The 25,945-nt window shown below is 36.3% G+C and overlaps 1 protein-coding gene across 1 annotated transcript; it reads right to left on the bottom strand.

Annotated features, from left to right (window-relative positions):
- Nucleotides 1–13,457: 13,457 nt before the first annotated feature.
- Nucleotides 13,458–25,724, bottom strand: Mat1 (CDK-activating kinase assembly factor). The gene is made up of 3 exons (XM_069846430.1): nucleotides 25,494–25,724; nucleotides 25,263–25,387; nucleotides 13,458–18,169 (listed from the first exon to the last, which is right to left on the bottom strand). Exons 2-3 carry the CDS (start codon nucleotides 25,384–25,386, stop codon nucleotides 17,337–17,339), a joined length of 957 nt encoding a protein of 318 aa, XP_069702531.1. The 5' UTR covers nucleotide 25,387; nucleotides 25,494–25,724; the 3' UTR covers nucleotides 13,458–17,336.
- Between the last annotated feature and the right edge of the window lie 221 nt (nucleotides 25,725–25,945).

Raw genomic sequence — 25,945 nt, 5'->3', positions numbered from 1 at the left:
ACCTGACATAATTAGGAACATTAAATCCAGACGTTTGAGATGGGCAGGGCATGTAGCACGTATGGGCGAATCCAAAAATGCATATAGAATGTTTAGTTGGGAGGCCGGAGGGAAAAAGACCTTTGGGAAGGCCGAGACGTAGATGGGAGGATAATGTAAAAATGAATTTGCGAGAGGTGGGATATGATGATAGAGACTGGATTAATCTTGCTTAGGATAGGGACCAATGGCGGGCTTATGTGAGAGCGGCAATGAACCTTCGGGTTCCTTAAAAGCCAGTAAGTAAGTACAGTTCGGAAATGTATTAATTGCGCCTTGTATAAAGATAATAAACTAAGAAGACAGCACAAGATGTCAGCGGGCAAATATCTATGCTTGAGATGGGATTTGATCCCATCGTCTTAGTTTCCTCGCAAACTTAAACCTGCTGAATCCCCGTACAATAAATATATTTCACTTGCTTTACTTAATTTTCCCAGGCATATGAATTCGAAATTACTTGATCTTATCTTTTCTGTGGTGAAACCGAAACCCTTAATTATGAACCTTCAACAGGGATGAACAAAAAACGGGTTCCAGAACTAATACGATCCTCTAAGGGGGTTGGCCGATTAAAATACATCGAGATGCGTCTGGCGATAGATCAGGTTCTACGTCACAAGACGTTACTGGAGCAAATCTGAAATATGATACAGTATATCTTACTATCATTAGGTGAATAACTACTTTGTGAATCTAATAGTTTATCTCGTATGTGGCCCATAAAATTAGACCCATAATTCTTTTTAATCCTCTGACTGAGGTTCTGGCTGATATGTATATCTATTATCAGGCAGTACATCTCAGTTGACAATATGTGTCAGAGGAAGAACAATTGTTAGTATGCATCTGAAGTCTGACTAGGATAATATGTAGCTATAATCGCGACGCTGTTATTCCCGGCGTGACTCCTCCTCTTTGTTTACGTCTTAGGAAGTGAAGGCTCTATAAAGTCTAGGTAGGTAGTATCGTTCGCCATTTTTGTTCTTTCGTTGCCGAGCTACCATACGAGGAATCTATTTGCCGCACCGTTAAACATTATCATGTCGTAGCTTCTATGATAATAAATCAAACGCACTGTAATTCAGCAAATAATTGAGCGGCAAATAACGTCTTCGTGTGATCCTGCGAATGCCAACGAAAGAGCCAAAATGGCGGGCGATTATATTAAGTATTTATCGAGCCTTAAGAAATGAATAACGTCTTCTTCAGCGAATCACAAGACTCACACGTTTAAATGTAGCCACCTGCAACGCGATTGGCTGCCGGTAATTAGAGCGACGGGACTATAGTTGGGGATGTATGCAATAGGGGGAAAGGAACTGGCCGCCCTACCCCATTATCTCTTGGCCTAGTTGCCTCATAAATGGTGCTTTTTGGTATCACTTGTGAGGTTCAGACTTGTCTTCGGACAGTTGACTAAACAACAATTGTTTTCAAGAATTTTTTTTTTCATTTTTTATTGTAATGGCAGGTAGGAAGTTCGTATCGTAATTCCGATGTTGAACTTGTAACGCAACCGAATGCATAGCGGCACGAGACGTCAACATTTAACGAAGAATAATCCGGGGAAAAATAAACGTGTTACACACTGCTGTTTGCATAATTATTTAATAACAGATGAGTTTACTTTTGCTCAGAAAAACAGCACAACGGAGAACTGCTCGACAATGGCACAATCATGCAGAAGTGTCGCCATCTTGCAACAGTTGCTTCTTTGTTTCGCTTGTACGCACATCGATTACCTTGACACCTGGATAACACTGACATCTAGCAGCGGTTGCTTCAAACATGTGGTTCGATATTTAGATTTGTAACTTACCATCTCACCTGTGTAATAAGAAAATTCGTGACGAATTGAACATGTTCTAAAAAATATGAATTACTGGACAAAGTGGTATAATCGCGTCGACAAATTCCTCTTCCAGTCTTCTATTAGGAACACGGTTGTTTTACCTACTGTAAATCTACGACACTGAACGCATAGCTTCACTTTCTTTTTTTTAGTCGGTTATTTTACGATGCTTTATCAACTTCTATGGTTATCTAGCGTCTGAATGAGATGAAGGTGATAATTCCAGAGAAATGAGTCCAGGATCCAGCGCCGAAAGTTACCCAGCATTTGTTCTTAGTAGGTTGAGGGAAAACCTCGGAAAAACCTCAACCAGGTAACTTGTCCCAAACAGGATTTGAACCCGGGCCCGCTCGTTCTACGGTCAGGCATGCTAACCGTTACTCAACAGCGATTCACTTTCTTCCTGGAGGAATGCAAGCTAAGGGCTTTATCTCTGTCGACCGTGTTTAAACACGTGGGCCTTGAATTGAGCGGTCATTATAGCAATAAATGGGGTGGACACTGTTAAGGTTATGGATGGTGAAAATAACGAAAAACCATAAAAAATGGAAATTTTGTTTTTAACTGTAAAAAGTAAAATAATGTTCCGTCTTCTATTTTGGCCCTATGACAATTTAAAGGGACCAGCGACTGCGTGGAGCTGCGGCCCTTTAAACTGACACTCATCCGTCATTTTGACAGACTTCGTTCTTCATTCTAGCTAATTTTACTTTTCATTCAGTTCATATTTCGCGCTGTTATGTAGGAGAAAAATGTGTGTGGTAGACCTGTATAGGAAGAAAGGATATTATATCAAATACATGCTGTACTTTGATACTCGTTTTCTCGATTTTCCAATTTTCAATATTTTGTTACATTCAAAGTGCTCTAATGAATGCAGTTTTTCTCCAATCTCAGTGAAATTTTGCACAGAAGTCCACAAAAGCATGTGAAGTAAACTGACATGTGTTTCGTTCTGCTATTGAAAGTATTCAAATCACCGTGTGTTGAAGATGTGATAAGTTTTTAAAAATTAAAAAATGAATAACTAAAAGGCTAAATATTTTTTCTCAAAAAGTACAGTGGAAGCTCTTAAGAGGAGGCAGAGGTGAAATTTTCGAACAAAACTGAAGAAAAAATGCAAATTTTGTTTTTTCCATTTTTATTATCTTTATTTTGATATTCCGATGTTAGTTTTTGATTTTGTGCCCTTAAAAGTATGAAATTAAAACCAAGATAACTGTATTACTATATTATTCCCATAATAAACTAATACTTATCATTATTTATATACCTTCTCTGAACATATAAATAAAAAGAAATATTGAAAATTTCTTACAATATGGTCCATGGAGCATTTCATATCAAACGATATAAAGTTTTATAAAATTATTAATATTTACAGAACTATTGTACTTAGAAAGTTGAAACTTGGTATGTCCATTACTAATAACATACTTAGTATCCATGATCAATTTCAAACAAATCGGATAAATTTTGTGGATTTTGAAATATTCGCCCTTAAGTTCGACAGAAAACAAGTTCGACATCCTATAGTTCGACTGCTTACGTAAGAGAATTAGACACGCCCCTATACGGGCACTAAGAAATGGGTTTGCTATTTGAATTGAAATTGATTCTGTGTCTTGTAGTGATACTTTTGTTAAAGGAAAACATAATATTTTATTGATTAGGACATACATTTTTAATCACTGATTTTAAATTAATGAACTCTTCTTTTTCTATTTGAGAATTGTGTCGTTTGTGAGACGGAACTGTCGAAACCCACTGTGGTACTAGAAGCGCATACACAAGTCTCGGGGCGGGCAGGAAATGCAAGTACAGTACTGTATTCGTTGATGGATAACCAATAAGAATTTGTATTAATTTCACCTGCCACATCCACTACCCTTATTGGACTGAACTTTCAATTCAGTTCAGTAGAACTTAGGAGAGTCCACTGTAATTGGAAAAATATGAAAAGCATGTGTTGTATTTTACATACTTCTATCAGGAATAAATTAAATATAAATTTAAATAAAAATTAAGTGAACTTTGAAAATTGGGACAATTACAGGCTAATTCAGTATTAAAAAATTAATTATAAGTCAACTGATTGGAATATCAAAGTGAAAATTTTTATGTTGCATGTCCACGTTGTAAGAAATATCTGGTAAAAGTTTAAGATTAATTGGTGTAAAATGTAGAAGTTACGATTAGGGAAAACACGGAAATTTTACTTGAAGCAAGTAAAGCGATCGGTTTGGAAGTAAATCCCGAAAAGACAAAGTATATGATTATGTCTCGTGACCAGAATATTGTACGAAATGGAAATATAAAAATTGGAAATTTATCTTTTGAAGAGGTGGAGAAGTTCAAATATCTTGGAGCAACAGTAACTAATATAAATTATGCTCGGGACGAAATTAAACACAGAATAAATATGAGAAATGCCTGTTATTATTCGGTTGAGAAGCTTTTGTCATCCAGTCTGCTGTCCTGTAAAAAAATCTGAAAGTTAGAATTTATAAAACAGTTATATTACCGGTTGTTCTGTATGGTTGTGAAACTTGGACTCTCACTTAGAGAGAGGAACAGAGTTTAAGGGTGTTGTAGAATAAGGTAGTTAGGAAAATATTTGGGGCTAAAAGGGATGAAGTTACAGGAGAATGGAGAAAGTTACACAACACAGAACTGCACGCATTGTATTCTTTACCTGACATAATTAGGAACATTAAATCCAGACGTTTGAGATGGGCAGGGCATGTAGCATGTATGGGCGAATCCAGAAATGCATATAGAGTGTTAGTTGGGAGACCGGAGGGAAAAAGACCTTTAGGGAGGCCGAGACGTAGATGGGACGATAATATTAAAATGGATTTGAGGGAGGTGGGATATGATGGTAGAGAATGGATTAATCTTGCACAGGATAGAGACCGCTGGCGGACTTATGTGAGGGCGGCAATGAACCTTCGGGTTCCTTAAAAGCCATTTGTAAGTAAGTAAGTAAGTAAAATGTAGAAGTTAGAAATTTCAGAGATTCATAGCCTTAAGTTTTTGCACCCCTGCTTTGGGAGCTAGCACCCCTTCTGTTCTTTACAACCGCCTTTAAACAATGGAGAGTGGAAGTATGCTCAGGACAACTGCATAAAACATAGTTTGATCGCAGTCTGATAAGAACACAATAGCAGCGAGATTGTGTATGACATCGGACCCCAAGCTGGTCATCTTCCTCAAGTCACCATCCGCCTTGTGTTTGTATGGGGGTGCAGTTATGCTCTCCTACGTAATTTCCTACGGGTATCGACCCTCTGACATTAAATCAGACCGAGAGGGGGATGAATCAGCCCTACCACTAAGACCTGCAGCAATAACTTTTTAGTGAACTGCTCTGAAGAGATTGGGGGACGATAGAAACCTGTCGTATCTGCCGGCCGGCCGGGTCGTATACGTTTGATGACCCCGGGGCTCGATAAGACTCCAAATTTATAAACGATAAGTCAAAGACACGGGGGTCGCTCCATGCCGCGCGCATGCGTCTCGGTTCACATCCCGCTCGAGGCTGCACACCTGAACTCATCTTCAGTCAGGGACAGAAACTGTCGCCTTTCGGAACGAAATGTCAGAATCATAAATTCTCCTTCAACCAGATCCACCAAGTTCTTCAGAGAGAAGTGAAACATACGTAGATCATTAAGCTACGTTCTAGCAAATACCTTACTATAATAATACCGGACAGCTGTATACTAGCAGCATTGACGTGAGTGCGAAATATCGCGGACTTGACATCTAGCGGAGAGGCGTGGAATTACGTCACAAATACAAATATTAACATAGCGGAAATCGGACTATTGTTTAAAACGTGAGGTACTAATGTGGAATAATATACGAGACACTTAAGAAATGTTAAATAGTACCGTATTTAATGTAACATTATTTTATATCAAAGTTGCATATTATGAGAAATATTGCATGCTTCATATTATTTTCCGTAATTAATTGTTGAGTATTTTTTCTTTGCTTTAGTGAGACAAAATTAATTCTGACATTAAGAATGAATTTACAATAACGCTTTATATACCCATTGCTGACAACTGCAAAAATAAAAATGGTCCATGTTGAATGCAGACACACCAAAACACACCCTGATCAAATTCTCAACACACAGATCAATTTCAGAACACACACACTATTTGACACCACATTTCAACACTTTTCAACAATCGAACGCACCCACACAACAGGCAGCGAAGTTCGAGATGACGCCGAGATCTAGTTGGCTCTGAAGATGATGTGAAGAAGCACCGAAACAGCTGTAAGCCGCACATGCTTACATAATTAACACGAGTAAGATCGCCATTTAATCACTTATTTATAAAAATGGTAGTTATCTGATGCTTGTAATAATTAGTAAAGGCATGTGGACAACAATAAAACTTAATTTGCTAAAACCTTAAAATTTCAAAGTTATTTTAACTTCTATTCATTTATTAGGTCTAAATAAAAAAGCTAATTTTTATTGTTCTATCGACACAGAGACAAAGGCATTAGGCCTAATAAAGAATTTTGTTGACTCACGTTTTATGAACTGTCGGAAATCGAAAGTACGATTTGGAGCAATTTGTAATGCTGTAATTGTAGCTATTATAAACAGCACATATACACCCTGACATTTTAACACAACACTAATTAATAAAACTATTAACTAGCCCAGCAACAATATACATTGCAGTTGATTACAGCTTGTTTCGCGAGTATCTGCAAACAGGCCACCTAGGTAGCAGCACCAGCGTCGTTCGCGCACAGAACTGCTAGCTGCCCGGTATTATTAAAGGAAGGTACTGTATTTGGTTCTAGTGTTGGTTGAAATGAATGCTTCCTCTTATAAATTTCGCTCGAAATGGAGAGATAAACATTTTTCTTGGTGACCAATAAAGATTCAAGAATACTGTAAAATTAAAATACCATAATGCAGTATTGATCCTAATATTATTGGTATAATTCGATGCAACTTTTCCTACCACCACGTTCTACTTTTTGCATAAACATCAGAAGACTGCCGTCAATCTACAGTCTGATCCGTTTGAGTATGGGTAATATTAATTTATTATTATAAAGCTATTATGATAGTATGAGAAATGTCTTGCTGGTAATATTATGCTTAAAAAAGATGGGAGTTTCCATATATGACAATCAACAATGCATAATCTGAAAGGACAAATGAAAATCGTAGATGACTAAAATGGCTACTAAAAATCAACAGCGGGCACGATGTGTTCTTTTGTATGCTAAATTTGAGTGTATTAAAAGAGTTCAAAGAGAATTTGTTGTTCTGTATGGTTGTGAAACTTGGACTCTCACATTGAGAGAGGAACAGAGGTTAAGGGTGTTTGAGAATAAGGTGCTTAGGAAAATATTTGAGGCTAAGAGGGCTGGAGTTACAGGAGAATGGAGAAAGTTGCACAACGTAGAACTGCACGCATTGTATTCTTCACCTGACATAATTAAGAACATTAAAGCCAGACGTTTGAGATGGGCAGGCATGTAGCACGTATAGGCGAATCCATAAATGCATATAGAGTGTTAGTTGGGAGGCCGGAGGGAAAAGGACCTTTGGGTTATATAATATATTAAAAATGTTAGAATTCATCCATCTAAATGTTTTAGAGTTTGAACAAAATTGTCCTTTTCACAGATATGACACTCGTACCAAAGAATGTTTAAGAATACCTGTTCATCATCTAGCTAATACTAATAAGTCATATTTGGTTTTTGGTCTCAGAGCGAAGAACTGAAAACGTTTTCTCCTTAATTAGCTGCAATTGAAGCGTAATTGGAATGATCGATCTATTACGTGGCCTGCTCTCCTGTTACACAGGCTGCCCGGCTAATGACTGATAATTACATTACAACATGAATATTTGATATCAGACAATTATCTGGCAATCATTACCTCTGGTTGAAACCAGATACTTTGCCAATTAGGATCAACATCTCTGGTTCCCCCTCTACACAGAGCGTATCAAGTTCGATGGTTCATGGGTAATTCTAAGATCGCGACTATGGGAACCAGCAATGTAGACGGCATCCTGGGAAAGTGTAAAATTATACGACCGTTCACATTTTTATCGCTGAGGACAGATTCGTAATCAAACCTTTTTCCATTCATAAACTTAGCAAATTATCTTATGACGAGTTGCCAAACTAACTTACTATTATGACAAGTGTTGTATTGCACATTTCCACGTATTCACATTTTTTTATGTTCTAGTGATATTTAACTTATTTTATATTTTGTTTTCATATTTTCCGATAATGGTATATCTCTAATGTGATAAGATGAGCTATATATAACCATAATTTTCCTTACTGTGTGTACTTAAAAATATTGTATTCATTCTATGCTTTGTACTGCACTATTTTATTACTACTATTAGTATTATTATTATTCTTATTTATTATTATTATTCTTCTTCTTCTTATTATTATTATTATTATTATCATTATTATTATTATTATTATTATCAATAATTGTCTTATTTTTTTACACTTTGTATGTCTAATTTATTTTGACCTGCTGTTCACATTTTATTATGCTTTTTCCTTTCTTTCTGTATGTTACATATTATGTCTGATTTCTACTTACTTGTTGTTTACATTTTATTATTATTATCTTATTCAGTTTTGTGTGTAAAATTGTAGTTTACTTTGTAAATTTGTAGTGTTTTTTGTAACGCAGTTTTACTCCTGGGTGAGTGTTAGAGAAGGCCGTATGGCCTTAACTCTGCCAGGTTAAATAAATCATTATTATTATTATTATTATTATTATTATTATTATTATTATTATTATTATTATTATTATTATTAAGTCAATGTAACGTGACGTCGACAGCGACCAAGCAGCTGAATGGAAAGTTGTGCTTCCATATTTTCGACAAGGTTGGCAGTTTAGTGTTCAAGTTATTAAAAAATTCTCGATTGTTCAATAGGTTCCATTGCAGATTGATATGAAGTCATTTGTTTCAATGGTACTGTCGACTGTTTCTCGATGAAACGAAGTGTTGTCCACTGAATATTTTCCCTTCCTCTTGTATCTTGTTCTTGTTTGTATTAACCCAAAATCTTGTTCAGGAATACAATACGTTGACTTTGTATTCGACAGATAATAGAGAAAAAATGGGAGTATAAGGGTACAGTGCATCAGTTATTCATAGATTTCAAAAAGGCATATGACTCGGTTAAGTGAGAAGTTTTATATGATATTCTTATTGAATTTGGTATTCCCAAGAAACTAGTTCGAGTAATTAAAATGTGTCTCAGTGAAACGTACACCAGAGTCCGTATAGGTCAGTTTCTGTCAGAAGCGTTTCCAATTCACTGCGGGCTAAAGCAAGCAGATGCACTATCACCTTTACTTTTTAACTTTGCTCTAAAGTATGCCATTAGGAAAGTCCAGGATAACAGAGAGGGTTTGGAATTAAACGGGTTATATCAGCTGCTTGTCTATGCGGATGACGTGAATATATTAGGAGAAAATGTACAAACGATTAGGGAAAACACGGGAATTTTACTGGAAGCAGGTAAAGAGATAGGTTTGGAAATAAATCCCGACAAGACAAAGTATATGATTATGACTCGTGACGGAAATATTGTACGAAATGGAAATATAAAAATTGGAAATTTATCTTTTGAAGAGTTGGAGAAGTTCAAATATCTTGGAGCAACAGTAACAAATATAAATGATACTCGGAAGGAAATTAAACACAGAATAAATATGGGAAATGCCTGTTATTATTCGGTTGAGAAGCATTTATCATCCAGTCTGCTGTCCAAAAATCTGAAAGTTAGAATTTATAAAACAGTTATATTACCGGTTCTTCTTTATGGTTGTGAAACTTGCACTCTCACTTTGAGAGAGGAACATAGGTTAAGGGTGTTTGAGAATAAGGTGCTTAGGAAAATATTTGGGGCTAAGAGGGATGAAGTTAGAGGAGAATGGAGAAAGTTACACAACACAGAACTGCACGCATTGTATTCTTCACCTGACATAATTAGGAACATTAAATCCAGACGTTTGAGATGGGCAGGGCATGTAGCACGTATGGGCGAATCCAGAAATGCATATAGAGTGTTAGTAGGGAGACCGGAGGGAAAAAGACCTTTAGGGGAGGCCGAGACGTAGATGGGACGATAATATTAAAATGGATTTGAGGGAGGTGGGATATGATGATAGAGAATGGATTAATCTTGCTCAGGATAGGGACCAATGGCGGGCTTATGTGAGGGCGGCAATGAACCTCTGGGCTCCTTAAAATCCAGTAAGTAAGTAAGTAGAATATGTTGACTACGTTCACGTATTAATTTGAACGAAGACTAGCGAATAGGGATTATAAAGAATGGACACTGAGCGAATTTTCCTGTTTTGTTTCTCTGTGGGCCGGCGTTTAGTTCCACTTTCAGGCGCGGTGTCTTCATCTTTATCAAAAATATTTATGTCTAATATGAGGTGTTTTTTTTAATGTGTCGAAAGTGAATCTTTTTCTCCTTTCTGCGAAACAATTTTTATATCGAGAAAATTTTCCCTCAATGTCACACGAAGTAATTTTTGTGAATTTTAAATATTACACATTGTGATTCAATGTATCTTATCTTTTTTGCGACCTTACAAAACATTTCCAGTGCCACAGATTGCAGAATAACCAGGATTTTTCTCAAGAACGGTTTTTAATTTATGTTGCACTTTTTATTAAATTTGTTCTGAAAATGTTGTTAATATGTCCAGATATCTTCGCTACACATTTCAGGGAATCTGACACTGGAATATTTGTTGATCCCAGATGAGTTAGTAGCATTTAAGTAAATACTATTTGTTAAGAGCTGTTCGACTTGGGAGATTTTGATTTGTGTATTTTTAATAAAGTGTTTGAATTGAAGATTTTTAGCATTGGAAAACGGAATATTAGCACAAGTATAAAATTTAGACATAGAGATTAAAACTCGGCATCATTGAAATTATGCTAAAAGTATACTGATTCATCAGCAATACGAAGAAAAAACCCTTTGCTTTTACTACGTAAGTGATATGTGCCTCTTATCGTCACTCCTCCCCATTTCTCTTTTAACTCACTTATTGCAAAAATGTTCGAAATTAAATACATACCAATGCTACCAACACATTCTGGAAACAATACACTTTTATAGCTAAAAGATAGTTTATCCTTTTATTAAATAATTACTGTATTTTTAATCATATGAAAACATTACATCACAGTACACTAAATAAATATGCTCTTAATTAAATACAATGTATAATAGACAGTATAAATGTGTTACAATTTTTTGTAAAAATGAACTGCACTTTTTATATAGATTCTCAATTTTTATATACAGTGTGTCCCAAATTGATGTATACACATTTTGAAACACTATTTCTCAGCAACGAGATGAGTCAGAAATACGATTTTTGCGGTTTTGTATTCCTTAAGCCCGTACATGTTCAAAATGGCCCCCTTCCACCAAAGTACACTCCCAACAACGACGTACAACAGAGCGACACACCAACTGGATTGTTGCTAATGAAATATCATTACAGGCATGTTCAATCTGAACTCTCAGTTCCTCCAGTGTTCGTGGTTTTGTGGCGTACACTGTGTCCTTTAGGGCTCCCCATAGGCAGAAGTCTGGAGGGGTTAAAACCAGAAATCGAGGCAGAAACTCCGCAGCACTTCCTCTTCGTCCTATCCATCTCTGATTGAGTGTGCGATCGAGGAAATTCCTCACATTGACATGAAAGTGAGCTGGAGCTCCATCTTGTTGAAAGTAAAACCCATTTTCATTTTCAAAGAGGTCATTAAGACGTGGAATCGTGGTCTCCAACATTTGCAGGTATCTCACCCATGACAGTCCCTTTGAAGAAGTACGGCCCAATTATTCCTCTGGAAGACAGACCACACCATACTTTTACTCCTGGAAGATTAAAAATGTGTGGGTTTTCTTTAGCCCAGTACACACAATTGTGCTGGTTAATTGTGCTATTAGCTTCATATGACCAAACAATTAAGTCTTGAAAATCTTCCCTTTCATCACATATGTTCAAGAATCACTCACAAAATTCCAGTCGCCTATCTGGGTCGTCCTCATTCAGTGCGTGGACAAGTCTCGGAATGTAAGGCTTTCATTTTTGAGTTCACAAAATCCGATGAACACTGGATTTGCTGATACCAATTTTACGAGAACATTGCCTTATTGAATTCTTTGGGAACTGTGCAAAAGTCTGCATGATAGCATCAACAATCTCGTTATGGGTGGAACTTCTCTTTCTTCTGCACCACCCTTTCAACATATCTTGCACAGTTCCGTCGACTTTAAATTTATCTAGGATTCTTTTGATAGTTAACCTTGTTGGTGGTTGTGTTCCAAATTCAACCCCCCAACGATTCATCGAACGATAATTGCACCGCCATGTTTGTTTATAAACAGATGAACATGTTTCCATGCTTTCCACTGCCTTCTGAATCATAAACCGCAAAAATCGTATTTCTATCTCATTTCTTTGCTGTGAAATAGTATTTCAAAGAGTGTATAATCAATTTGGGGCACTCCATATATTGCTCTCACTTTAAACTTTCTACAGCAAGTTTCCAATGCCTAACTACCTTAGTTTGCTGTTTTGGACTCGTCTGCAATGTTCTATACAATTTAACAATATAAAGAGAAGCATTCACTACATCGTATCGCATGCATCAGACGAATCGCACAGATCGGAAAAAGACAATCTTTGCTGTAATTGTTATGTAACCGTGTTCACTACATTGTATTGCACGCATCAGCTCTCGGTAAATCCGTCCACGTTTCTCGAGTGATCAACTTTTCCGATGCGTGCGATCATGGCCTTCTTTAATAAATCAATTTTTAACTGCTCAACTGTTACTATTATGTAGTGCCATGTTCAATGTCGCGCCAAAATGGCAGACGGAAAACTTATTTCACGTGTAGAAAATTGCGAAGAATTATATAATTTGAGGCGTTCCCATTACAGTAATCAAGTCGTTTCTTGCAAAAATATTACGTAACCAATATTTCTTTCGTTTCTTCCTCTTCAATTAAGGAGCACGAAACGATTACAGATTCTTATTCGCTAACACTCATGATTAATAGACCTAACCTCAAAACTCGTCTATTTTCAGCAATGGCAATATCGTACGTCATATGTTTTAAACAGCTGATACGGAATCTGATGAGGTAGAGCCTTTACAGTGAACACACTTCACTTAAAATATCTGTTGCGTGCGATTCACCCAAGCAGTGCGATACAATGTAGTGAACACTTACTTTAATGCTTCCTACAAGCAATGAGCCCAACATCGTCCTCAAATGATATTAAAACAGTTTGTTGTCTGTCATTGGTAAAAGTGAAGGGTTTGCAGCAAGAAGGAGACAACTCCATTTTTGTCGTTTTTAAGTCATATATCATTTTCCAGGTGTTAGTATTTAGATATCCTGTTGTTCAACAGACAGAGCTGACTCTTCCTTGCCTCAACCCCAGGATTGGAGCATTGTAGATGTTGACAGCAAGCAGACAGGCCATTTTTCACTTAATTTATTGTATTCCTTTATTCTATAGATCTTACATCAGCACTGAAGCCTTAAGATGTGGCACAATTCAGGAAAAGTTACATTTTTATTTTTTTTTTTTTTTGCGAGATGATATGCTGTTGTGTCCAGTGTTTCACACAAAGTTTTATACTAATCTTTGCTACTCTAACGTGTTGTACACTTCAATTTGGTGGTTTCTTTTCTCTCTTACCCAAGAAAAATTTACAGATCATTTGGTGCATACAAGAGGCAGCTCCAAAATTTAAAAATTCGTTCTTCCCTATTGAAAATATATTTTTACTAGTCAACAAAAAATTTCGAACTTCAATAGACAAATTTTAAACAGTACCATCTCCCTTCATCCCAACATTTAGTAAAACTGAAATCATACAAAACTGAAGCTGGCTCCTTTTGCTGAAATCTCTTCAATTCTCACAAACTGAAATATATACACCAATGTGACATTTTTTTCAAAACGTATACAATACCATGATGTTTCATATTAATTTTCTCACTGTATCAACATCACAATAACAACTTGAAGACTTTTTTTACTTCCAAAACACAAAAATTAGCAGCACAGGTCTGTGTACCGGGTGGACAATTATGAGTTTTCCATGCTATGCACACAGCTACATGGGCCGCACAGCCTCTACTCATGGCCATATAGCAACATGAGTCCGTGCTTTACCAAACTACAACTTCAATACTGATGGCACTAGCTGATAATATTACAAAAAAGGAATATTTCCAGACACATGTACTCAGACGTGTCACACAAAGACATATTGGAACTGATTTCCTTCATATTCCAAACATTTCTGGCACTGATTAATAAAATTATCTCCAGAAATTTTCTAGGCAATGCTCGATATCAAGAACTTCTTCAGTGAGCACTATGTGTCATCTTCTTTGCTCCTTACCTCGCACACTTCCTGTTTCCCGAAATTTGTTAATTTATTAATTCCAGCACAACTTGGAACACGATCATCAGGAAAATTTTCTAAGAATAATATCCTGACAGTACGAGCCGATTCTGTACTCAAATAAGAATCGTAAATAAATACTCGTTGTGCAATATAATATTTTGGCCTCATACCTTTCTCAGCACACTGCTGTACACGTGCGGTTTCAACAGCCATTTAGCTCATACTGATGATGCGTTCTCGCACTCCCTGCCGTGGCCTTAGCCGACATCACAGCTGGGCTGACTGACTGTACGTACTCAGGAAACTCATAATCTGTGCACCCAGCACTATCCTCCCTCAGTGTCTGTCACTCTTATATACTATTGCAGCCACTGTAAGACTCACAGACTTCGTGACTGAATAGATAGGAGATTAGGAGCATGACAATAACGGACATTTCTAACACTGCATCTACACGGCTCAATTTTCCATGCACGTACGAATGCAATGAGGGGATAATATTGAAAGAATCAAGTTGAAAATGAACGTTCAATTAAGGTGCATGCAGATTTTGTCTACATGGTGCACCATGTTGAATGTCATCTTCACTACATGTATATACAGAGTGTTAGGGGTTTGACTGCACAAATTTTAACAGGAGCTTCTTTGTATGAAATAGAACCAATACTTATAATGAAGTATTTTTCTACAACGCATAGTTCAACCAATAAAAAATAAATTGTATGGAAAGTTTCACTGCCGATGTTTTCATTTCTTAAAAAATTTTAAGGTTTACTATGAATGTCGCAATAGATATTAAAAAAATGAACAACTCATTCTTTGTCTTTCTTTACATAAAGTGAACCGTTTATTCACAAATTAATGCTCAAATTTTATTACCTGTACTTTCTGTGTAACTAAATCATTTAGTATTGTACATGGCATTAATTTGTGAATAAACAGTTCACTCTACGTAAAAAAAGACGAAGACATAAATTGTTCATCTTTTTAAAATCTATCGTGACATTCATAGAAAATCTAAAAATTTTAAAGAGATATGAAAACATTGGCGACGAAACTTTCCACAAATTTACTTTTTATTGGTTGAACTATTCGTTGTAGAAAAATATTTCATTAGAAATATTGGTTCTATTTCATACAAAAAACCTCCTGTTAAAATTTGTGCACTCAAACCACTAACATCCTGTAAATATTAATTAATAAATTAATATTAAATATCAATCCAATACTCAAGCCTACTTGATTCTCAAAATTGTGGTTGAACACTCCATATGGACTCGTTTTTGCGATAATCTTCATTAAAACTAATCGTACTTGCCGCCATTTTAAGTTTAAAAAGTCCACCACCAGCAAACAAAACAATTTTCAGCTTATTCACGGCCTCCTAAAACAATCGGTTGCTTGCTGCATGCTACTGTTAAACGAAATAACACACAAGATATCACAGGCGATGGGTAGCTTTCAATTGCTGCATGTGCTCTCATTTCAGTGGAAAAAAGCATGTACAATTGAATGCATTTCGTTCACCTTTGCATGCATTACTTGAATACGTAAAATTGAAAGGAAAGTTGAACCATGTAGAATCAGTGGCGGTTCCTCGGGGGAGGGAAGGGAGGAATGTCCTCCTCACATTTTCTTCTTTTGAAAGTAAATACCAAATAAAATACGTGCCTTGAAATTCGAGGAAGATTCGATAATTTTTAAGTTCACAGCTATAAGAAAAACTCGGTTGATCAAGTTTTAAACGACGCGCGCTCATGTGCTGTAGAAAACTGTGAGAAAGATGCGAGATTATTTGTGTGGAGGAAAGGCACTCCATCCCTCCTCTACTGCAGTTAACACACATAGACAACAGCGCACTAGCGGCCAGAGAAAGAAGCAGAGTTTTAAAGCGAGTAAATGAACGGATAGTGAGGTGATCCTCCTCTGAATCAGTCATGGGTGGGAAATAGAAACCGACTGGTCGTGCAGCAAGCTCGCTACCGCTGCCACCTAACGATGTTGCATTCAATCGTACTATAACACATCTAGGAGGAGACACAACAAAAACAGTTTTAACGCAATGCTATGAAAGACACCATGTAAACTTTTTTTAAATTATAAATCAAAAATATTATATAGGCTACTATTCGTGGTTTGAAACTTTCGTGGATATTTGAAAGTTAAAGTCGGGTTTATGTAAAACAAAGAGGAAGTAGTTCTATGTAGTTGGCCCCTGAAATTCACTCTATTCATTGTTTACTAGACAGGACAACAGCCAAGTTGTCAGTTTCAAAAGTATGTGATACTGAACTTATAAAATGTACATGTGGCAACACAGACCACGTGGGTGGGTGCAGTGTTCTCGCTTTCCTCAGATTATTTCGCATTCCCATTTCCGTAAAACGGTTCCGGTTACGAGTTAGTAGCTAGTCTCTTCCAACACGTGTGATGCTGTAGTGTGCTCGAAAAATGCTGCGAGGTTGTGAATTTCCTTGTAATTGTTAATTTGCGCAATTATTCAACAATGAATGGAAGTGAAAACATAATATATTTTGGACAATTTAGGAAACTCGGTTTACAAGAACAGATTATTGCTATACAGAAGGGAAGGCCAACCCCAACACTACCTGGTCTTACATGTATGCATGTAGGCTAATGTGTAGCATGTTTCATTCAAGAAGGTGTCATTTTGCGCTGTTAACTTCTTTCCTCCTCTTAAGAAATATGCAGGAGCCGCCACTGATGTAGATGCACCTTAAGTTTATGGTCAACTAAGAGATTGAGGTAGAAATAAAAGCATATTCACTGGTAATCAAATTTCATAGATGTGAAAATGTTACAGACTTCTAATACTAAAGTTGTGAACCACTAATGAAATGTATAAATACTGTATTAAAGTACATTTTGCAGGTGTAATGTAAATGATTAATAAACAGTTCCTGTAAAACAAAGCACTATCAACTGACAAGTTCTGTCCGGTCTGAGACATGGTACAACCCTGCCAAAGCTTCTTGCAGAGATCGCATACAAGAAATATTGGCCCTGTAGCCACCGGCCCTTTGCTCACTCCGCTCAGGTTCAACATAGTTCACGTAGCCCTTCTCCTGCAGGTCCTGCCAGGTTGGAGGCACAGGTCCGTCTGTTGGCTGTTTCAGTGCTTCGTATTCGTACAAAGGTCCTTCTTCAATCTTAGGCACTGGCATGAAGGTCTGTTGTCTCTGGTGACTGAACTTGATGCCTGTTGAAAACTGGGTTGCTCGAATCACAGGAACTGCCTTTGCCTCTTCCTTCGCTGCTTGGACGTTACTTGCAAATGTTTCCATTATATTCTTCGCATCTGCATTAGAGAACATCAATTCATCGATAAGAGCTTCTTTCTCTCTTATCTTTTTCTTCTTTTCTTCCAGTTCAAGCTTCACTAATTCTTTTTTCTTTATCTCTTCCTGTTGCTTCTCTTCTTCAAGCAGTTCCTCTAACTCCATTTCTTCTCTTCCTATCTTCGACTTATTTTTTAAGATAAGCTCTCTGTTATCCCTCTTGTACTGATCAATCTTCTTATTGGTTGCAATAACATCGATATTGTTTGTTAAGTTGAATATGATACTCTCTATGTCTTCCAAATAGTCATTGTATTCACGCAAGGTAGCGAAGTCTTCTTCTTTCTTATTAAAATCCCTCAATATTCTTTTACGTATATCAACTTCTTTCTCAACCATAGAATCTTCAAACAGCTGCACTCGAAAATTGCTTCGTCGCAATGGCACGTTGCATTCCGGACAAGATCCAGATCCTACACAAAACAAAACATAATACACAATTAAACAGCATTATCCATATATAAACAAAGATGGAGAATCTAGACAAATAGCTCTAAACTGAAACTTCAAGACAAACTGGAACAGACTCTTTTCTGCTAATATAATTTGTCCAATATAGAGATCCTACGGCAAAGACAAAACAACATTGGATGGAATTCTGACATGGAGAACAGAGCTCAATTTAAGGTATACTGTACATTGCCTCTAGAAATGTCAGATTTCTTCAAAATTTTGGTAAATAATGCTTTTGCCTCATCTGGAAACTCAATTCTTCTAGTTTTAAAAAATATATAACTTGTACCCATTATCTCAATAATTTCATAATTATTTTGACATTTATAACATAAGTGCACTAAACTTTCTATAACTTACGCCATCTTCAGTGTCTATTTCCTTCTATTTTACATTTTCCAACATTTATTATTCTTCCGGAGGAAAAAAAGTAACTTCCAATTGGGCAAAAGACTTCACTGAAATACCAAATTAAAGCTTAAACATGGTGCTATGCTATAAAGTAAAATTATTATTTTCTATCGTTAGGACCATTATTCTTCTGTTCTCACTTAAGTCTATCTACATTGGAAGAGAAATAATGGACTGTCTCTTCAATTTTTTCTCTTTCTGGAAGACATCTTAGCAATATACATCCCACGTATAGCTTATGTAGTGAATAAATGTCCCAGACACTGAGATATTCAACTGAATTTTCATAGAACTGTAAATTAATACTTAAAATCTGTGACCAAATTATTAGATTCGGGAATATTTCGGGGACGAATTTTGTTTGGGGACAAAAAGTAAAATTCGGGGACTGTCCCTGGGAAACGGGGACATCTGGTAACCTTATCATATAGTATCTATGTATATTTTTTAGTGTTATATCGTCACGCCTGTGTATTGTACCGAACCCAAATGTTTTTGCATAGCTTTCAACTGGCCAGAAAAAAGATGCATTTGCATACGAATCCTAGCCCTACTTATTACTGACAGTAGGGGTTACTTGATTTATGATATGATTTATTGAAATTAGTTCACAGAAGTACAAACTTAATAATTTAAAAATGATCTATATACAAAAAGTAGTCATACATAATAAATATACAATTTCCTAAACTAATTAATCTAACGCAAATCTCAGTAATTTATTGGTTCAAACTTGCACTTACGTCTGGTTTTAGTGCATGTTTAAACCGATCGTGATAACTATTAAAACTTTAAAACTTACAGTATTTATCTGCTCCTTTTGACAATTTTCTACCATAAACATTTTTAAATCAATTTTTCTTTTTTTACTTTAATCATCTAAATTTATTCTATAACTTTCATATTTATGTTTAGTTACAAGTTCACTCATGCATGTTAACTAATTCTTCCCTGTCATCACACTGCATCCAGGTTAGCAGTTGTTGACATATAGCCAGCACACTGCAATAGCTGAATCAGTATTTCTCAGTGAGTGCAGTAGGTCGGTCTAAATCAGTGGTTGCCAAACACCACGAAATTGTGACCCGCACACCACTATCGCAGAGAGAGGAGTGGAGTGGGTATCTCCTCAGGTAATGGAGTGAATAACAGTGCAGAGACGGACTGTGACCAAAAAACGAAAGCAATATAATATTCTTCTACTTATTAACTATACACACTTTTTCCATGTTAATTTTTATCCTCCTAATAATTATTTTTGTATTATTAATAAAATAACATAAATTTATTTCCTTATTTAACATAAAAAGAGCGTGTACTTCACATCAGCAGATATTTGAAATTAGAAAAACGTATCAGGCTAGTCACGAAGTTGTAAATTACACTACATACTTAAAAAAACGTTGAAGTATTTTACTCCGATTAAGACATAGAAGCCGATATTTTTTATTCTTTATTTATTAATGAAATATTCAAATTACACTACATGCGTCGAAAAAAACGTCGAAGTATTTTACCCCATTAAGACATAGAAGCTGTTACTTTTTATTATTCGTTTATTATTCAAGTTACAGGTAAGGGCGTGGCAGTCTTCATAACAACAAGAATAATGACAACGTACATTGTTCTTTTATACGTCATTTAAAATTTTACAACAAATTAAGTATCTCATATTTTTGCCATCTGCACAAAATAAATACTTTTCCTTCCATGCTCCTTAAAATTAAGTTTTTACTTATTATCTGTTTTCGAAAAGACATCGAAACATATTATCCTACACACTTGTAACATTACATGCGTATGTCCGCTGCTGATAAATGTCTTTACTTATATCGAAGTGATGGCTGTAAACAGAGGGTGGGGATATGATGTCATGGTTACGCTTGAGTGGAGGCAGGGGCATGTGTCGCGACACAGCTTTTGGCGATCAGTGGTCTAAATTCCTGCTACATGCTTGTCAGCAAGCTATTTGCTTATTTATACATCTTGCAGCATACATGTAAACACACTTAACATATTAATTACGTAAATCAATATCAATTACAGTTACAACATTCTTTTCCATGCTCACATTTTCGTTTAATACTATTCTACTTTTTAGTAAATTTATTTTATGTGTAATCTTATTGAAATTTAAAGTCTTGAATATAATAATTAATTTGATGTTGTCTTTATAAAAAGAAAGATTTTACTACTAAATACATCTTCCTTGTTCCGATTATTATTATTTTTTTTTTTTGGATTTGTAGGGGTTACTTATCGCTAACATATATCCTCAAGCTCTTCCTAAGCTTGTCACTGACAGTGGGGCTATTTTCATTCTCTCATCTCATTCCATCTCATTAAACCGTACCTAACCTTGTCATTGAGGAGTGGGGTATCATCATTAATCTATCCCCTTATCAAACCCTACCTAACTTTGTCACTGAAAATGGGGTTATTTGTAGAGAAAATACAGGGTGAGTCAGCCAGGACTAGACCGGCATCAGCGGAAAGTCGTATGCGTAGTAACTGCTGTGCCATCACAGTGATCAAACCTCTTCCTCGCGTACGTTTCGTGTTTAGTTACATAGAAACGTTCACACAGTATATCATACATTTAGAGTAGGCTACGGTAGTGTGTCCATTATGAAATATAGCCTTGAACAACGAGTGTTTATTTAGGACAGACGTGGGCATTTAAAGAGATGCGCCATACTACTCTGATTGCTGCAACACGCATCACCTGTTAACGTAATACTCAGCGGTGGATCGCATGAAGTATTCAAACACGGAACGTTAAGTAATTACGCAGGACAAAAAGATACACAGTTTTCTACAAATGTTATTTTTATGAATAATAACAATGAAAGAAAACAAATTTTCCAAACAAATACAAACTATTTTACAAAAAGCTGAAACATAACTGTATTTCTAATTTAAACAATTACTGTAAAAACCTTATAAAATGATATAAAACGTACAATTCCACAACAGTTAAAAAGTAATGCCATAATCTGAATCTATTTGTTTTGAAAGGGCATCAGTCACTAATTTGCATCCCTTGAAAATAAAATTAAGAAACTAAGGAAAAATAGATTCATAACAAAATATCAAGCACATTACTAAGAAACAGAAAAACAACAATTAGACTATTTTTTAAACTTCTTACTGTAGTTCTTTGTTGTTTTTGTCAATTTACGTCAATTGACTCATGCCCTTAAAAGAAAGGATTCGTTTATTCTTCGTCACGTAAATCAGCAAGTGTATCAAAATTTGGAGTTATGTCAGACATTGCAATTGTGAGCTGAGAGAATAAATTTTCGTCTGAAATGTGTGATCTTGATTTGGATTTTACAATGGCCAACTGAGAAAAAAACTGTTCACAAATAAAGGATGAGCCAAACAGAGAAGCAATTTTCATAACAAAACTCCGAAGATGTGAATATTTTACTTTGCAAAGTTGTTAAGCTTATATACATCTAAACCAGCCATAGTTGTGCACTTGCACTTGGGGTTTCGCGGCCAGACGCGCTAACCGTTGCTCCACAGGTGTGGAGTACTATTATTATAAAAAATAAAATAAAAAAAATTGTTCCATTAAAACGAATCTTTTCATAATGTCACTCAATGTGCTAGTAAAATTTTGTAGCATAATAAGCACCTAACGCTTTCCCCTTCTTCGCAACAAAAGAATTCATTTTTCCATTCTTTGTGGAAATAATATTTTTGGACTTTTTTACTTCAGGAGCTTCCTTAGAGAGCGATATTTTTTTTTTTTAGTGAAATCCACCGCTGACCGCCAGTGCTTCAACCAGTCGGACAGGTATCCCAGCTAAGGGTGTGGAGGGAGGGAGATCGCGTCCGTGCGTTCGACTCCGTTCGACATGTACTACTGATGCCCACGTCTGATTTAGGACAACTTTGTGAAATACGAATCTTGGAGAACAGTTGTAACAAACTACCGTCAGTCATTCCCTGATTCGCCAGAGCCTACTAAAGCAATGATTTACAATTTAGTGAAGAAATTTCGTACAACTGGATCAGTATTGGATAAGAAACGAACATGTGTGAAGCGTGTTCTCACTGAGAAGATGTTACATGAAATTGGTCATCAATTAGAGAAAAGTCCTACAACATCATCCCATCATGTAGCTCAGTAGGTAGGAGTGTCACAGTCTTCAAAACCTTACAAAATTCGTGTAGTTCAAAGTTTAACAGAACCCAATTATCAGAGCAGACTTAGGTTTTGCATGTGGTTCCAACAGTCAGTGTATGATGGACTACTTGATCCCACCTTAATTTTTTAGTGACGAAGTATGGTTCCACCACAGTCTAGTATATACAGTCACGAAGCTTGAGTTTATGAGGGTACTACGAACAATAGACTGTGCAGGTACTATTTTGCATTGCCTGTAATGAGACGATACTAGCAATTCTAGTGGTTAGCAACCAGCGGCGGTTCCTCTATATGAGCACAGGAGCACGTGAACACCTTATAAACCAACAATAATCAAACATATTATTGTATTAATATTATTACAGGTACATCTATTACTTTCCAATGTGCAATGACGTTCCTACATTTTTTTGTCTCGAGAGAATGTCCCGTTCGTGTGACGTGTGTCTTTAAATCTCCATTGGACAGGTTGACATGGTGGAAGAATGCACGTTAACAGCAGCTCGCACAATTTTTCTCTAGCAGGGTGAAATAGCCTCAGGCGAGAATATTTTCTGGTTTGGTACAATGGTTACAATAGCTCTGGCTCGCACAAATCTTAACGTGCTAGTGACAGAGAAAGAGATGCTCCATCTCTCTTGGGTCTGGCATCATGTTCCTTTCTCCCTCTTTCCTCGTTTTCTCTCTTTACTCTTTCTTTTCAAAATACCGTTACACACGGGGGCTGATTCTGTTGTCTTTTGTTCAGCAAAGTAAGGAAAATACAAGCTCCAATGGTGCATATTGAAAGTTGAAACAGAAATACTTGAAGTTTGGAGACGGACGTGTGTGAAATTGTGAGTGTATTAAATGAAAAGAGAATTAAAACATTCCTCTGTAACACCATGATAGAAGACCGATTAAGTACATTGACTATGTTGGCAGTGGAAAAAAAAAAAAAAAAACTTGTTAACAACATTAGAAACTTCAGTAATAGTTATTGATAAGTTTGCATCGCTCAAAACTATGCGAATGGTGTTTCTCTACAAATAAATCCAGATCTTCAACACCATCTACAACAGCAGTTAAGGTGAGTCCTATGAATTAGTTTTACTCTACTCTTGTTTAATGGTTTTAATTTTGGTTTTATATGCGTAGATTTGGTGCTTGCATATAGGAACTAGTTTATCTCTATCTGTGACTCAGCTATACGAGAATATATGTGTGTTCATTACTCATATTTTTTTGTGAACACCCATCCAAGAAAGGCACGAGCCGCAACTATCTATGGATGCATATTTACGAGTATTAAGTATTGAGCTTCGTGACTGTATATACTAGACTGTGGTTCCATCTCAGTGGTTACGCGAACTCTCAAAACAATCGTCACTAGGACAGTGAAAAATCCAGACCGATTTCACGAACTGCTACATGACATAAATTCGAGCCATTTCGGAGAATGAACTGTGGTGAGTTGCTGGACATGTCTTCAGGAGATGTGGAGCCTGCAAGATATCACAAGGACGTCATTTCGAACATGATTTGTGAATTCATTAGGCCTAAATACATCATTACGGAACACTAACCACGGAAGCGCAGAACGAATCCTCTGCATATGGTAGCATCATTACATATGAATCAGCCGCCACGAGTGTGGTTAGGAGTCTAGCTCTGGCTGGTTCAACCTGTATTTCTCCTTATCAAATCCTACCTAACCTTGTCTACGATAATGGAGTTATTTGTAGAGAAAATAGTTCTCCTTATCACACCCTACCTAATCTTGTCAACGATAATGGGACTACTTGTCACTAAGGCTGTGGAAGAGTAGGGAGGAATAGACAAGGAAGCCAAATTTTTCCCGTTAAGAACTGCACAAGTGAACGTTAGGACCAATATTCTTCCATTCGCGTGAAACTTAAAACAGTAAATCCTCCCACTTTCTCAGTCCCGAGAAAATGTCATATTCTTTACGCCGATACTTCAAAGATCTTGAATCACTTACCATTGCTTTATCCTTTTTCTTAAGTGTGGGGGGAAAGCGGCAAAAATAACGAAAGGTATGTTTAGCAATGTGGAAGTGTTAACCATTAAACATGTACGGTTAAAATTTCTTTACAATTGCGCTACCAAAGGAAGGCGGATACTATCCATAACCACCTACCGGTCAAAATGCTTACATGCAAGGCATACCAAAACCTTGAATTAATCAAACCTAACCTATCATTGATAGTCAACCTTAAAAAACTCGCTTTTTCTTTATGTACGTAGGTACCAAAAAGATTACATGCAAGGCATGCGATCCCGCCCCTCTGCCGACCATCATTTTCACAGCAGCTCTCCAGCCTTATTCCGCTGCGAAATTGCAGTCTCCGCTCAACTTGTCTTTTATTTACTGTACGTAAATGTACGACTCATCTAGAAGCCAAGCACGTAAATCCATCTTATTTTTCTTTAGTAACGCAACTATAAAGAAATACTAACAGCGTATACTCTTAAATACACACCTTTGAGAAAAAGTAAATCAACACAACTTTCACACAAAGCATGACCACAAATGTTGACCATAAGCTTCAAAGACGGATTTCTGTACTTCGTAGTTTTGCACCGAGGACACGCTTGTTCATCCATTCTGAAATAATAATCGCATTATTTAAAATCACATTACTTAACATTCAAAATAAGGTAATGTTATAAATGTAAGACAAACTCATGATTTTAATCAAAATTATAACTACCTGCAATGCGATTTTTAAAATAATACAATTATGTTTATAAATAAATATCAAACAAAATCAGTGAAAGTTCTAGCAAAGTTGTGGATATATTAACTTGTGGGCAGTCGCTAATAACATTATGTAATTATATCAAAACAACCACTACAATTCACATAACCTAACAATCTAACTTCCTCAACATGCGACCTTTTGCGCAGTGCAATTACGAAGTTCCAATTTTACAAGCTACCAACGACGTCCGCTACATCGAATTCCCCACTTTTACTAAAAGGAAATTCCCACAATACTGCTCCGATAACTGACGACCAGTAAAATTGTAGAGCTACACAACTCAAATATTATGAAATAAATCACCAGAATAACTTCTAGAGCTGAAAAAAACGCATAAGTAGTTTGTATAGCTGGGCGTGTCAGTAAAATATTAATTCAAACTTTCATTTGATATGCATGTT

This window comes from Periplaneta americana, chromosome 14 (assembly GCF_040183065.1).
Source record: "Periplaneta americana isolate PAMFEO1 chromosome 14, P.americana_PAMFEO1_priV1, whole genome shotgun sequence".
In the NCBI taxonomy this organism is placed as follows: domain Eukaryota; kingdom Metazoa; phylum Arthropoda; class Insecta; order Blattodea; family Blattidae; genus Periplaneta; species Periplaneta americana.
Note: the sequence above shows the minus strand (reverse complement) of the source record. Positions and strands in the feature narration are given on the sequence as shown.

Bases quoted from the DNA above. Each gene is read 5' to 3' on its own strand.
- Mat1 (XM_069846430.1), bottom strand. From the start codon at position 25,386: ATGGATGAACAAGCGTGTCCTCGGTGCAAAACTACGAAGTACAGAAAT. The intron at 18,170-25,262 runs GTGTGTATTTAA...TGTTTTGTGTAG, and splicing joins TGATTTACTTTTTCTCAAAG to GATCTGGATCTTGTCCGGAA.